The sequence below is a fragment of the Castor canadensis genome, chromosome 7, assembly GCF_047511655.1.
Source record: "Castor canadensis chromosome 7, mCasCan1.hap1v2, whole genome shotgun sequence".
NCBI classification, from domain to species: Eukaryota; Metazoa; Chordata; class Mammalia; order Rodentia; family Castoridae; genus Castor; species Castor canadensis.
Window position 1 is genome coordinate 25,505,367 of NC_133392.1, and position 12,420 is coordinate 25,517,786.

The window sequence follows — 12,420 nt, forward strand, 5'->3', positions numbered from 1 at the left end:
TTGCTAGTGCAGTGCTCCCACCTCCCAGGAATTTTCCCCACCTCCTTTGGGAAAAGTGAGTAAGTGCCTCACCCACTCAACCTGTAGATATTTTGGAAATACACAGCAATTTCAAGAATGTTCCCTCAGATCCATTTCCCTCCACTGGACCCCAAACTCTGCCATAATGATTTCTGATGTCAAGAAAGGGCTGTGAGCAACAGCAGAAGTTTCAATGTAAAAGTACCCTGGGCCAAGGGCCAGGGAGTTCTATTTTTAGAACATTTTCTCATTGCCTGTTTATCTTTCAGACACAGCCTAATGTGTTCCAGGCTGGTGTTAAAGTTACTTGGCTGGATGGAGAGGGAAAGCAAGGTGAGGTAGGACTACATACCAGTAGCGATGGTGGTAATCTCTGGACAGGGTACTCTACTTTCCCAAATGTCCCTTTGTCAGTCTTAAAACAACTTAAAGAATTCAAGCAAGCTTCTCCCACCACTGTGGCTGTAAGATTTGGGCAGGTCCCAAAGGGAAGAGGTCAGAAGGTTCCGGATTTTATAAACTATTAAGTTTTTTAAGAATACATTTATTAACCAATATAAACACGTTAAATGAACCTATATATTGCTAGTCAGAGCAGCTTACAAAATGCTAGACGGGCATCATAGAACTGACAGCCTACTGTACAACAGTGGTTAAGCTTAACACCTAGCTTCATAACTGCAGAAAAATTTTAATGGAATAATGACTCCTAAAACAATCAATTGTAATTTTCCTAAAATTTTTACAAAACCAGGCCACAGCTCTTTTTAAAAAAAAAAAAAATTTTTTTTAAACACAGTTTCCACTCTGTAGTAACTTGGAAATGTGCAACCCTGTTACAGAGACAAAAGAGCCAAAGTAACACAAGTCTCTTTTTCATGCAGCTATCGTTAAAATATTGCTTACTCTGGAATGATTTTTACATCAAAAATACTTCCACAATAACTTGCTCTCATGGGGGTGGAGTGAAGTTTTAAAACTTGAAAGACAATCGGGGCTCAAGTGTTCTTGGTTTATGACGCCTCTATTTTTGTTTTGTTTTAGCTGTGCTGGAGACTTGAACCCAGGTCCTCACAGAGGTTAGACAAGCATTCTACCCCTGAATGGCTCCATACGCAGCCATCTAACACTGGGATGCAATGCTACATCTAACTTGACAACCTTAACCAGGCTTTGGAAAGGAAAGTGCCCCCTATCGCAGCTGCTCGCCCATCTCCTTTGTGCCTGGTCGATCCCTGAAAAAGGGACAACACAGTCATTAGTCATAAAATTTGGTGAGTTCTTTTAATCCATCCAAACTGCAAAAAAAAAAAAGGCCGGCGTAGTGTCTCCATTTATACTTTCCTCTCAGAGACAAAATAGATGGCCCCAGGAATTCCACCGCTCATAAAACGCGCCACAAAAACGCTGCTAGACTCCCAGTGACTTAACCCCTTCCTTCTGTGGCCCAGGCCAACTTTTAAGGGCGTCCTCCCCGCGCCCCCGGCCCTCTTGCCCACTGTCTTCCCGAGGCCGCTTCCCGCCCCGCCGGGTGGCTCCCTAATTCTGCACTCTCGTCGGAAGTTTCTGGGGGGTCACCTGGCAGATCTCCACAGCTGACCCTCGGCCCTCCTCCGCCACCGGCACGGTCGTCCTTAAGAAGCTTCTGCGGCCACCAGGAGAGGCGGGTGTTTTGTTCTTATAAGGAGGAAAAAGTTTCCGTGACATCCAGGAAGTGAGTAACTCCGGAGCGCGGTAGAGCCCGCGGCTGGAGGCCAGGAGGCGAGAGCCAGCCGCAGTCCCGCCGCCCGCATCCCCCGAGCCACTGGCCGCACTCGGTGGAGCCCGGGACCCCGACCCGCGCGACCAAGGCTGAACGTAAGTCCGGGGCCTGAATGCGAGGCCGTGCTGACCCCCAGTCGCCCAGTGTGTTGGAAGAAAGGCGCGATGGGGACCGGGACTCCTTGGAGCTGCGCCTGAGATCGAGGACAGGCGAGGAGGCGCTCGGAGGTGCGGGAAATGCGGGCGCCCGCGTGGACTCCTGGCGGGGCTGTTTGGGGACTCCTTGAAAGCGCGCGTTCAAAGGCGGGCGCATTGTCTAGATCGGTCACAATTCGCGTTCCCGCTGCGTCGGGCAATGCGCGCGGGTCTCTCCGCTCCAGCCCGGGCCGCGGAGCCCCGCGCTCTCCCAGTGGTCCTTTTGGTGGGCAGCTGATCCTCGGAGCCCTAGGCGGGAGCACGTGTTTGTTCCCAGAGCCGGAACCATCCCTTACTGAAGCAGGGTTGTCCTGCTCCATAGCCTTCCCTCCCCTCCTGGAAGAAAAAAATGGAAGTGAAGTTTGTTTTTTCTTGGTTTATGGTGTTGACGCAATGAAATCACTTCGGGCCTGATGAAGCCCCTGGCACTTCCTCTTTCAAGACTATTAATGGAGCAGACCCCACGCTGTGCAGAACTTTCTCTTGGGGCCATAAGTAGGCGCTGCCTCTGACTTCTAACCCCATCCTCAAGCCCATCCTGGGCCTCCTCCATCCTGGTAGCCAGGTGAAGGAATTCAGAAGCCCCAGATCAGACTCCCACTCCTTCCTAAAACCAAAAATGCTGGTGAGCAGGAAAGGAAAATATTTGACGGAACCAGGACAGAACCTCATTTAGCCTTATGCCCCTCTGCCTGGTGTGACAAAGGCCCACCTTACTTACTGGGAGAAGACCAGGTACAGGTAGTATGTAAATCAGTTTTGGGTTGTTTTCTGTTTTCTTGGGCCCCTTTGCATTTGACCAGAGCCTTTCCCTTTTACAAACCAGTTCTGCCTCTGAGAGGCTGCCAGCTAAAGTCACCCACCCAGTTAGCAGTGAAAACTGGGTGGCAGACACTGCTGGTAGGATTGCTGTCACTCACCTTCACCTCCTGGTTAATAAGGTTACAGGCAGTGTTGAGCCCAGCCTCCTGTGCCTAAGAAGCTTTCATTGTTCACTGATTCCCTCGTGTTGCTGCTGCTCCAGGCAGTTCTGCCCTCAGATTTTCCACTTGTGAGTAACCATGAAGTGGTTTTACCCACTCTCTGCTCTCCCTGGGTGGATGGAAAAGCTTTTTCCCTCAAGTGCTATCCTCTGGGTAATTTTCAAAGATGTAACAATTTCAAGCTCTGGCTTTCAGGGGGCAAAGACTTGATCTTTCAACCTGAAAATCAAGTGCTCTCCAGCCCAGGTGGTGGAAGGAGGGACAGCTCACCCAGATGAAGACGGGAGGAAGGAAAGAGGCAAGCCTCAGAGGGCTGTCCTTCTTATTTTGGCGGGGGCAGAGTTGAACTCAGGGTTTTGTATTTGCTAGCCAGGTACTCTGCTGCTTAAGTCACACCTCCAGCCCTTTTAGTTGTGGCTGTTTTAGAGACAGGGTCTCAGCTTTTCCCAGCCCAGCCTGGACTGTGATCCTCCTATTTTAGGATTCCACTATTGATGGAATGACAGGTGTACACCACTACGCCCATCTTTTTTCTGTTGAGATGGGGGTCTCACGAACATTTTATGCCTGTTCTGTCCTGGAACCAGGATCTTTGCCATCTCAGCCTCAGTATGGGATGAAAGGCTCACATCACCACACCCAGTTATTGGTGAAGATGGGGTCTGGCTGGCGGGCTGCCCTTGAACCTTGATCCTCCTGATCTCAGTTTCCAAGTAGCTAGGATTACAGGCAAAGGCCACCAGTGCCCAGCATGACTTTCCTTTTTAATTACTGAGTGGTACATCCAGCTTGCTGCCTTGTATGAAGGTGGTGAGTAAGTACCACTTGGGGGGGTGTGGAGGGAAAAGGTGACAGCTGTAGCAGGATCAGGAGAGGAATCCCCGGGAGTGGAAGCAGGTGAGGAGGGACAGCATACTGTCCTGGCCTTCCAAACCCTCCATCCCTATCTGTGTTCTCTTTCTTCATTGTTCAAGTGTGGTTTCTCTGTAGGTGCCCTTCCTGAGATCACCAAAGAGCTTTTCTCAACACTCCATGTCACAGCTCCAGACAGATGGTCCCTAGCTTCCATTCTACGTATTCAGCACTTAATGAGCTGAAACAAGCATTTTATTCATTTATTTTGGGAGGGGGGCAGTATGGGGTTTTTGTTTTGTTTGAGGTAATGGATTTTGAACTCAAGGCCTAAACCTTGAGCCGCCAGCCCTTTTTTTGTAATGGGTTTTTTCAAGATAGAGTCTCTCAAACTATTTGCCAGGGCTGACTTTGAACCACGATCCTCCTGATCTCTGCCTCCTGAGTAGCTAGGATTAAGACTACAGGCATGAGCCACTGGCAACTGGCTGGTACTGGGGTTTTTGAACCCAGGGCCTCACACCTGCTTTGCAGGCACTCTACCACTTGAGCCACACCTCCGTCCCTTTTTTGCTGTAGTTATTTTTCAGGTAGCATCTTGGGCTTTTTGCCTGGTGCCAGTCTCAGATCACCATCCTCCTATCTCTGTCTTCTAACTTGCTGGGATTGCAAGCATGCACCAAAACGTCCAGCTAAACCGAGCATTTTAAAGCATGCTGTCCATGAACACTTTAAACATGACAGGTTCTCACCAGTGAGGAAGTCAAGAACCTCCGGACAGGCAACTGATGCCAGCAAGTTGCCCAGAGGGTGGTATTTAACCTGGATGGATTATGTCACCTGTCCCAGGTGACTCTTAGCTATACCCATTCAGAAATTCTCTTTCTGTAAGTTTTAAAGTGATTTGGACCCAGGCTACTGTTTCACCCTGAGAAAGCTCATGGAAGATGAACAAGTCCAAATGCTACTTTGTTAATTTGCAAAGAGATTTTGTGAATATCATGCAGATTGGATACTGTCTTATCTGTTCCTTGCATCCTGGGCAAGGTGCATGAGAAACCTTTGCTTAGCAGAGCTGGAGTCAAAAACAGGCAGGAAGGTGTGGGGCACCGATGTCCAGTAGCACAGCTCTGGCCAGCTCTGTGGCCTCTCAATAATGGTAGACCAATGTAATGATTGAGGCCAGTTGGCCATGGGCATCCTTGGCCTGTCCACAAGGGCAGTGTTTGTCAGGTCTGGTTTCTCCATTTACTCTTTCATAATCTAGCACTTTTTCATTTTATTTGCTTATTTCTTTAGTGCTTTGCAGGCATTTGTTCCCATCTATATAAATTTACATTTGCATAACTTAAATAACTAGGGTATGGTATCAGGCCACTGGAGTTAATGTTATATGCAAATCAAAAAGATGCTCAGGTGACCTTGGCAGTCGATAGGAAGCCAAGCACAGACCACAGAAATGTAGTCTGTAATTTCTACCGAGGCTCTGGGGCGTGGACAGGCCAACGTAGCCACTTAGAGTTCCTGTGTGTGCCTGGGGATGAAGCAGGCCTTGCACAGTGTCTGCTTTGGCTGCCGTAGGTGATCTGCTCTTCCCAGCTGACCCCTTGGGATAGAAAGGGCTCTTTCTGGTCTCTGTCTGGGTCCCCTGAGGGCTCATCTTTAATGAGCCGCATCTCAAGGTACCCAGCACCGAGGAGGTGTGACCCTCATGAGCTCTGGAGTGGATAGACAGTTGAGTCCTGGCTCCATTGCTCAATAATTGGATGTACTCAGTAGTTGGGCAAAGGCCATGAAGAATCCAAGCCTCAGTTTCGTCATCAGTAAGATGGGGACAATGCATCATAGTATTGTTGGCGAGTGAGTCTGGTGACTCATAGAAAGCTCTGAGTGCAGTGTCTAGCCCAGACCACAGTCTGGCTAGCCCAGGCTCTTTAGCACATGGAGGTCAGTCAAGGATATGTGTTCTCTACCTCATTGGGCATCCTTATCAGGCCACGCTTTGTCCTCTAAGGTCTGGAGAAACAGCAAGTCCACAGAGACCCAGACTGTCCCAGAGGAGGAAAAGGAGATCCCTCTCTGAGCTAAGGACAAAGGTGCCAGTCCTGACCATTAGGCCCAGTCAGAGAGAGGGAAAGTCAGGTTGTAAGGATGTCCTGGAGCAGGTACCCAGATCAGAGGGCAGGGTGAAGAGGATTTCTGGAGAGGAAATGAGTCATTTGAGAGTCCCCAAAGGCCTCCAGGATCCTCTTCAAATGTGTTGGGACTCTTGATGTTTGCCTAGAGAGAGCACATCCCTCCTGCATCCTCATGGCCCATCTGGTGACATCAGCAGATGGAAGCACCTCTGTTGCCCAGCAACACTTCCACCTTAAGGCAGACCAGGAAACAGACCAACACCAACTGTAAGACACATGTTGAAGGGAAGGGACCTAGAAAGTGTAGCCTCCATAGGTTTGTTTCTCAGAGGCTGGGAGGCTGGGCTGAGGGCTGCCAGGGGAGGCAGGAGGGGAATTGGGTTTGGCCTAAGGGGAGAAGCACAGACTACTGCAGTCTCCTTAGTTCTCTGAGCAAGGTGACTCCCTATAGGGGCTCCTGCAGCCTGAATCTGTGAGTAAGAGTTAGGGAAGGGCAGGCTGGAGCAGTGAGGCTGGACCATCAGAAAAGTGGCTTTCCCTTTAACTCACTCTGGCAGCTCTAAGAAAGGAGAAGCAAGGATGCCTGCATCCTCACTTTGGGGACTCCATTGATCGAACTTACACAGCTCGCCTATGTAAGCATGGCACTATGCCAAGTGACTGCGTGGCCTCTTATGGCTGAATGCACAGAAAGGAATGTGTGGAATCTGCCCTAAGAGGTAGGTAGCAGTGGCCAGAAGTAGAAACTTGGTCTGAGCTCACTTCTCACCCAGCTTTAGCAGATCCCATGGAATTCTATGTGGGGTAAATTAAATCTGTGTGGTCCCTTGTTTCTGGTAGCAGATGCAGCAAGTTGGAGGTGTTTGAGACGTACTTGGTATTTGGAGGAATGGGATTAGAGAGGTTGTTCACCATGTCTCATCAAAGGATGCCCTGGGGATAGCCCTGTGCATAGAACTGAACTTTCGCCAATTCTGATGCTCTTCATTTGGTGACCCATGGTTTCAGCCATATCTTCCTAGGAGGAGCCTACTGCTGACCTTCAGTCAGAATTCCTAAGCAAAGACTGCATGAGCCAGCACAGGGATGAAAGATGCAGGGATGGGAAAAGTCCCCTCCCAGACACAGGTGAAGAACAAAATGACATGGTAACACAGTGCAAGGTTTCAGAACGGGAGCCACCTTGTCTTTTAACCTGAAGGTGTCTGAATCAAGTTTTTTGATTTGGGCATCTGGTCGGGTGCTTCCATGTCATCCAGTGGGTGTATGGCTAAAGTCATTGCCCTGATTTTTATATAACCATAGCATTCTCGGGGTTATAAGTGAAAACTGGAGTATCCTCTCTATTTGCAAATCACACTTCTGTTTACAAAACTTGTCCCCAGTCACTTCTCATGACCTTTTGTTCCTAAAAAGAGAATAGCCTTTATTAAAAAATAAAAAGTAGTGGCTTCATGCACTGAATATCAGCTCGGAGCAAAGCTCAGTCTTTGGGCCCTTACATACATTCCTTTCCATTGCTCACAGCACTGGGTCAAGGTAGCTATTGTCCCAGTTTTGCAGATGAAGGGACAGGTTCAGAGGGCCAAGGAACTTGCCAGTCATCCCGTGCAACAGAGATGAGCTCCACACTTAGATCTGCTGTCTTCCACAGCCTTAGACTCTTTCTGCCACCACGGGTGTCACTGGACAGCATGGCCAGTGACCGAGAAGGTAGCTTCCAGAACCCACAGTTTGAGTGTCAAAGGAGAGAAAACTGCAGGCAGATCACCAACCCCAGGCCTGAGCCTCTGGTCCCCTCCTGCTGTGACTCACTGTGATGTCAGCAGATGCTAATATTATTTTCTGTTCAATGGGGACAGTAACAACCAGTCCCAGATATCGTGCAGCACACATTGAGATGCTGGGATGGGAGTCCCTAGGAAAAATACAAAGCCCGTGATTATCAAATGATTCACTTCCAGGGACACCCAAGTCTAGCCCTGGTGGAGGAACTCAGCCACAAATCTCTCCTAGGCTGCTACAGCATTCTCCCTCCTGGTCATTTCGCCATCAGCCTGCAGCAAACCAGAAAGGGGGCAGGGGGTGACATTATTTGGGTTCAGCCTGTTGGTGCAGAACCATGTGCTCATAGCGCACTCTTCTGAGCCTGTTTCTATAGTCTTCTTAGCAGCAGGGAGGGGACCAGCCTGAAGTTGCTGAAAGAGTCCTTTGCTGGCAGGGTGCTGAGAAGGCAGGACTGCAGCATGCCTGAGCCCCACCCTGCCCCCAAATGCACTGAGTTCATCCATCCTAGTGCTTCCCTGAGCGCCACCCCCTCTCACTGCCCCATGTCAGACAAGCCAAATCAGCTTTCCAAATCAGCTGTGCAGAAGGCTTGCCCTACTTATTGGCAGAAAACCCATCTCATGTAGCTCCCATCTCTTGATGGATGGAGCGTCATAAGTTCATTTGGTCCACTCCCTTCTTCATGCCCAAATTTCATCTAAATTGTCGCCCACCTTTCCCTGAATGATACAAGGATGGTGAGTCTATGGGTACACATGGAATGTTCCACAGATACCAGGCCATTGAGCAGCACGGCATGATGGGACCCTCATAGGCTTGAAAGACAGTCCTGAGATCGAATTCCAGCTCTGGGATATTGAGTGAGTGGCTTCACTGTTCTGTACCTCAGTTTCCTTATCTAAATGGAGATAAGTGCCTGCCTCAGTGGTTTAATGTAAGAAAAATGCACATAAAACATTTGGTCTCAAATATTATGTATTATGTATTGGTTTACTGAACCGTCCCCCAGTGTGTCAGGCCATGAGGCTTGTCCAGTTTTCTCCAGAAAGGGAGTCTTGTTGGTCACCAACCTTACCTCATTTGTTTCAAGCAACATGTGGGGTTTCAAGCAAGATGTGGGATGTCAAGTAGAGAGGGGAGTGTAAAACCCTCACATAAAACCCAAGGCAGGATTCATTCCAGGTCTTTTTTTGGTAAACACTGGCTGGCAGTTAAGGCCTATTGACACCAAAAGGAGCTGCGGCCATCTCCAGGGCTACATCTGCCAGGGGCTTTGCTCACATTTCCTGGAGCACTTGGCACTTATGCCTGTGCTTTGCTTTCCTAACTGCTGGTCCCCCTCAGGAAGAAACCATTTAGAAGTTACTCCATCTAACACTTCCCCCTCCACGAGGAATTTGACATTCCTGCTCCTGGAAGTAGCAGGTTCTTTTCACAGTCTTTCATTCATTCATTCATTCATTCACTCATTCAGCAAGCATTCCTGGGATGGCTGCACCCTCCCCATGCTCAGAACCCCATGGAGGAGCTGTCAGGATGTTAACAGTGCTGGTGCAGTCTGTGATCAGAAGATCCTGGTTTTTGTGCTCCAAATGGAAAAATCCAAGCTGAGCACGTGGATGGGGTGAGGTAAGATAGCTTTATTGTGAAAAAGGGAGTCACCTTCAGTAAGAAAAAGGAAGAGGAAGCAGAAGCCACAGTGGGTGCTGGTGAGTCCATGGGCCAAGACAGTGTGCTTTTTGTTTTTCAGGTGCTTTTAAAACCTACACTACCCCATGGGAGGGCAGGCCCAGGAGGTTCCCACCCAATAATGATCCAAGTGGGGAGGGGTATGGGTACTTCCCAGCCAGGTGAGGGTGGCCCATCCCCAGGCAACCTACATAAGCCCCAAACTTTTCTACTTCTAGCCTACCTCAAAGATGCTGCTGACTGGCTGGAGAGAAGGAGGTTGCCCTTGAGCTCCCTAGTGACCACACTTCTCATGTCCTCTGTGATCTGTAGAAGGACACAAGGAGGTGGAGGAGACAATTTAGTCATTGTCCCCTGGCTTCTGGAGTAGCTTCAGGGATGTCGGTAACCAACTCTTCCCAGAAAGTCTTTTTTTGCAACAAGAATGATCTATCATTTCAAAGGGAGACCTGATCTTATCACCAATACAATGTCAACAGCAACACTGTCATTTACAAAACACCACATGTGACTGTATGCCTCACTCACTGATGTACACAAAGACATGGAGCAGGTGCTGCTGTTGTAGCAAGTGGTATAGAGCCAGGACTCAACCTTAGACCTTCTGACGGGAGACTTGGCCCCTTAACTATAGTATTCTAGGCCTCTATAAACTGTTCAAACTCTTAGCTGAAGAATTTTGGGCTGTTTCCTTCTGTGTGGCTTTGGCCTTGGGAGCAGGATTATGTCTGAGTGAAATTGTGAATTTGACACTATCCATGCTGCCTGGGGACCAGTCATGCATTCAGCCGGTATTATTTGGACACCTACCTCTCCTTTGCTGTGGCTGGAAGATGATATGGTGTAGTTCAATGTAGTTGTTTTGTTTTTGGTAACTCACAGGGCATGTGACTCAGTGTAGTCACAGATAAGTCTGGGAACGATTTTGTTAACTGTTGCAAGCCTTAAAGTTCAGATCTTGTGCTGGGGAAGAGAACTGGGTTGCTCTGACTACCAGGTGTGGGTACACAGGCAGGCCACCCGCCCTGTTGTTTAGCCTGGGCCTCCACAGCAGAGCTAGGCCAAGAAGCTAACCACAGCTCTTAACTTTTTACAACTTGGTTGGCCTTCTTCTTGCCTTTGTGTTTCTTCCTATTCCTCTTCATTAAGATGAAAGGGATTTTAGATCTTTGCAGGCACAGAAGTGTGTGTGTGTGTGTGTGTGTGTGTGTGTGTGTGTGTAGGAGGCCCAAAGAACTTCCTTTCTCCTCTCCACCCCTCTCATCTCTCTCCCCATCCCAGCTGGGGCCCAGATATTGTGTGTCAGTACTGCCTAACCACAGGGACTGAGCCACCAACCAGGGCAGAAAAAGCATTGAAGATTTTGCTGTGGACAGGACTCAGTAAGAGGAGGATTGGGGAGGCTTTGGCAAGGGAACTGGCCTTTCAGAGCCATCTTGGGGGAGGCCCATCTTCCTCTGTGCCCTAGAGATAACAGGCTCTCCTCTGAACCAGTCTCTTTTGTTCCCATGCAAGGATCAAAAGGAAAGCCTGCCTCAGGCCCCACCTGCAGTTCCTTTAATTCCATCCATCCCCAGCTCCTCTATGGAGGGGAGAGGTGGCAGGGGGAGTGTCCAGGAAGGGCTTTGTTTTCCTTTGTGTTTACTCCCTGGTTCTGCTTAAGCCCCCTCCTCCTTATCCCTTGTTTTTGATCCTGCTTCCACCCTGCAGCCCTCTCTTGCCTGCCCCACCAAGGAAGTGTGCTTTTGCTGGAGCCTTGGTGCTCTGCTGGGAGGCAGGGTGTGTATAGAACACAGGGTGGAGAGAGGATGGGGACAAATACTGGGAGCCCCAGCATGTCCTGCCCAGAGGTGACTCTTAATATAGCTCCCCTGTACCAGCATCTTACCAGTGAGAAGGGACCCACAGGGGTTGAAATTCTTCTCTGAGGAGTACTGGCCCAAGCCAAGCCAAGCCAGTACACATCTGGGAACTGGTTAGCGTGCCTGATTCAAAGTGCTTGTGGTTTCAGTTTTAGAGATCTCCAGTGGGAATCCCAGGGGTCTAGGGAGTCCTCTCCCTACCAGCTCTCAGTAGGAAAGTCATCCTTCTGGGAACTGATGGTGAGTATCTACGGAGGCCTTCTTTTGAAGGTGATGGCTCTAGCATGTGTGGTATGAACTGTGGGTCCCCAGGATGGCATGTGTCCTTAGCACAATGAGTCAGTGTGTGCCAGGTGCTTTGGGGATGGCAAAGACAAAGAAGGCCCTGTCCTTTTCCTAGGGGAGCTGACAGCTGAGGAGGGCTGCTAGTTGATGAAGGAGCAGGATGGGACCAGGGAGACAGTGGGGACTGACTATGATCAATTGTGTGGCCTTGATCAGCCTCTCTGTGCTTTTGCTCCTGCCTGTGAGATGGGGCTGATGAAGTCTTCCCCTGGCTGCCTCATAGGATTAATGCACTAAGGAAGAAAACCCAGGAAACCAGCTTTTGTTGAGTGCCTGCTACATGCTAGGCACATCAGTTCACCTACTTAGGTACCAGATGCCTGCCTGCCTGCACTCAGAGGCTTTATAAATATGTTCATCTCCCTCCACTTCTGCTTCTGTCCTTTTCTATAAAGAGGGGTTTGTCTCAGGAGCTGGGGCACAAGAGCAGGACTCATTGAAATGGTTTCTAGGAGGAGCTCTCAATGAGACAGAGAACAATGGAGATGTGCAGGAAGTGTTCAGAGGTCAAAGATGATCTGAGGTGGCTGGACCAGGCAGGGAGGGAACAGAGGGGTCTTAAAACTCTGATCTGTGCTGCATAGAAAGAGGACTGCATTTAAGTGGGGAAAAGGAGAACTTCAGGATTGGGGAAGCTAGGGGTTGGGGACTGGGTACCAGAGAAAACTCAGAGGACCTGATTCAAAGGTCTATACTTGCCAGGCTATGAGAGTCCCATCTCACATGGAATCCTGAGACTTTGGTGCAGTGCAGAGGCCCTAGCAGAGAGATTGGAGGAACCCCAGC

At 49.4% G+C, this 12,420-nt stretch overlaps 2 protein-coding genes across 7 annotated transcripts in view; one reads left to right on the forward strand and one right to left on the reverse strand.

Annotated features, from left to right (window-relative positions):
• Positions 1-1,731, reverse strand: part of Cfap58 (cilia and flagella associated protein 58) — a 122,582-nt gene extending 120,851 nt beyond the window's left edge. The window contains exon 1 of the mRNA XM_074078351.1: positions 1,600-1,731. Coding sequence (XP_073934452.1) covers positions 1,600-1,728 — 129 coding nt within the window. The 5' untranslated portion in view covers positions 1,729-1,731. The remainder of the gene's footprint in view (positions 1-1,599) is intronic.
• Positions 1,732-1,738: 7 nt separating this feature from the next.
• Itprip (inositol 1,4,5-trisphosphate receptor interacting protein) overlaps positions 1,739-12,420 on the forward strand; it is a 28,926-nt gene continuing 18,244 nt past the window's right edge. For 2 of the 6 annotated variants that reach the window (XM_074078353.1, XM_074078352.1), the window contains exon 1: positions 1,894-2,010. The gene's annotated coding sequence lies outside the window, so the exon portion shown is untranslated. Of the gene's footprint in view, positions 2,011-12,420 lie in introns of all 6 variants that reach the window. The other 4 variants (XR_012449632.1, XM_020180821.2, XM_020180822.2 and 1 more) reach the window with 4 other exon arrangements.